Raw genomic sequence first — 2,320 nt, 5'->3', positions numbered from 1 at the left:
GGGAAAGGATATTTTCCTTCTTCCCCTTTAGCTCTGTATAGAATAAAACTAGATAAGTAATTCAACTTTAGATTTACATAATTTTCTGATATGTTGAACAAATGACATAAGAAATTCAAGCAGGCTTTGTAAATAATAAAATTCTTGAAAATTATAGTGCATAAAATTTTAAATGTAATATATTTGGCAAAAAACAGATGGTAAAAGAAGTTAAGGTGAATTTCTTTCATTATTTAATCTATCACATTCTCTTTCCCTCTTGACCATCATAGAAATAAGGAATTTAAAATGACGGAAATTCATAAATCACATATGTAAATATCAACTACAGGATGAAACTTTTCTAAACTAAAGCTTCTAGGATAAGATGTAGCAAATGCCTTCAGATCTGCTTGTTAAAATGCAATTAATCTTTCTTAATTAGATCATGGGAGCAGTGTCCATGCATAGGGGAGATAGAGGAATATTTGCTTTGATCAGAAGGGACCTTGGAATATCTTGAGGATTCTGAAAAAGAGTCTGCTGGGTAAGGGAGCAGGGGACAAAAGAAATCTTGAATTGACTGTGGAAATGATCATCTTAGAATTTTGGAAAAATAAAGAGATAAAAAATGATTCCATATAAGAATCTACTTTTTTTTTTTCTGGGTGATCAGTTGCTGATCTCACCAGTTTATGACTTGTATTAAGTACTGTCAATGACTTTTCAATCTCATGGCCCTGGCACAATGACCCTTGGACCAGTCCTATTTAACACTTTGCTCTCAGTTCTCATATATGATTATTAATGAGGATGTTATCTTAAAGATCTATTTACTTATTGCCTAAATTCACTTTCTGAGTCCAGAGCTTCCTCATAGCATTTTTCACCTCTGTGTTTCTTAGTGTGTAGATTAAAGGGTTTAATACAGGAGCCACCATACTATAAAAGATAGCCACAGCTTTATCTATGGGAAGGGTCATCACTGGCCTCAGGTACACAAATATGCAAGGCAAAAAAAATAAGATAACCACAGTGATATGAGAGATACAGGTGGAGAGGGCTTTACGTCTGCCTTCCACACTATGGTTCTTCAGGGAGCGCAGAATGACAGCATAAGAGATCATCAACAGGAAGAAGTTTAACAGACAGTTGAAGCCACTATTAGCTGCCACAAATAGACCAAGGGTATGGGTATCCCTGCAGACAAGTTCGAGCAAAGGGTACAAGTCACACATGAAGTGATCTATAATGTTGGGTCCACAGAAGGGCAGCCAGATTGTGAAAAGAATCTGGATCGTTGCATGGAGAAAGCCCCCTGTCCAAGCTACCCCCACAAGCAGACCACACAATTTCCTGCTCATGATTGTAGTATAGTGGAGTGGTTTACAGATGGCAACATACCTATCATAGGCCATCACTGTGAGCAAGATGATCTCAGCAGCCCCAAAGGCATGTTCTGCATAGACTTGGGTCATGCACCAATTGAAGGAGATTGTTTTCTTCTCTTTTAGGGAGTCCACAATAAGTTTAGGTGCTGAAGAAGATGAAAAGACTGTATCTATAAAAGATAAGTGTGCCAGGAAGAAATACATAGGGGAGTTTAGAGTCTGACTGTTGATGATTGTCACCATAATGAGGACATTGCCTGTCAGTGTTGCTATGTATAAGATCAGAAACAAGACAAATATTACTTTCTGCATCTTCAAATTCTGTGTAAGTCCTAATAAGATGAATTCAGTCACATTCCTTCCTTTTTCCATCTATGTGAAATAAAAGAACAGAATCATAAGAATTGGCTTTATCTGCAAAGAAAATAAGCAGTAATTAAAATAATTCAATATATAACTGTAAGCAAATCAGAACAAAAGCCCAATTGTTTTTGGATTGTTATTTTTTTAAGTTTCTCAAGTTTTTGGGATTTTACACCTTCCCAATGCATCTTCCAGTTTTTAATTTTAAAGACAATAGTCAGTTCCCTTTGTGATGAGAATCCTCTGGAGAACATTTATCTTAAACTGTAAAGTTTAAGGATAGAAGGGGCTTTTTCAAATTCTATTCCCGTGAATGACATTTAATCCATATGTTAGCAAAGTTTGACAAAATATTTGCTTGTCTTTCCTTTTTTTTTCTTTTGGTATGTGGGATAATCTCTTTACTGACCTCTTTACTGATTTCTCCTAGTAGGTTTGGAAAACATTGTCTGGCTGTGTCACGGTTCTGAATACCAGATTGTCCCCTAGAAGTAAATAATAAAGTACCAGTGTTTATGATATTTAAGGCACCATTTTCCCAAAACTTGCTGATAGGACATCTTTTGAATGTATAATAGATTTATGCC

The 2,320-nt window shown here is 35.7% G+C and overlaps 1 protein-coding gene across 1 annotated transcript; it reads right to left on the bottom strand.

Moving 5' to 3' along the window:
• Positions 1 to 812: 812 nt before the first annotated feature.
• LOC141546036 (olfactory receptor 4C12-like) lies at positions 813 to 1,742 on the bottom strand. The gene has a single exon (XM_074273516.1). It carries the CDS (start codon positions 1,740 to 1,742, stop codon positions 813 to 815), a length of 930 nt encoding a protein of 309 aa, XP_074129617.1.
• Positions 1,743 to 2,320: the final 578 nt, after the last annotated feature.

This window comes from Sminthopsis crassicaudata, chromosome 6, assembly GCF_048593235.1.
Source record: "Sminthopsis crassicaudata isolate SCR6 chromosome 6, ASM4859323v1, whole genome shotgun sequence".
Classification (NCBI taxonomy): domain Eukaryota; kingdom Metazoa; phylum Chordata; class Mammalia; order Dasyuromorphia; family Dasyuridae; genus Sminthopsis; species Sminthopsis crassicaudata.
Note: the sequence above shows the minus strand (reverse complement) of the source record. Positions and strands in the feature narration are given on the sequence as shown.

Excerpts from the sequence above, each read along its gene's own strand:
- LOC141546036 (XM_074273516.1), bottom strand. The coding sequence starts at position 1,742 with ATGGAAAAAGGAAGGAATGTGACTGAATTCATCTTATTAGGACTTACA.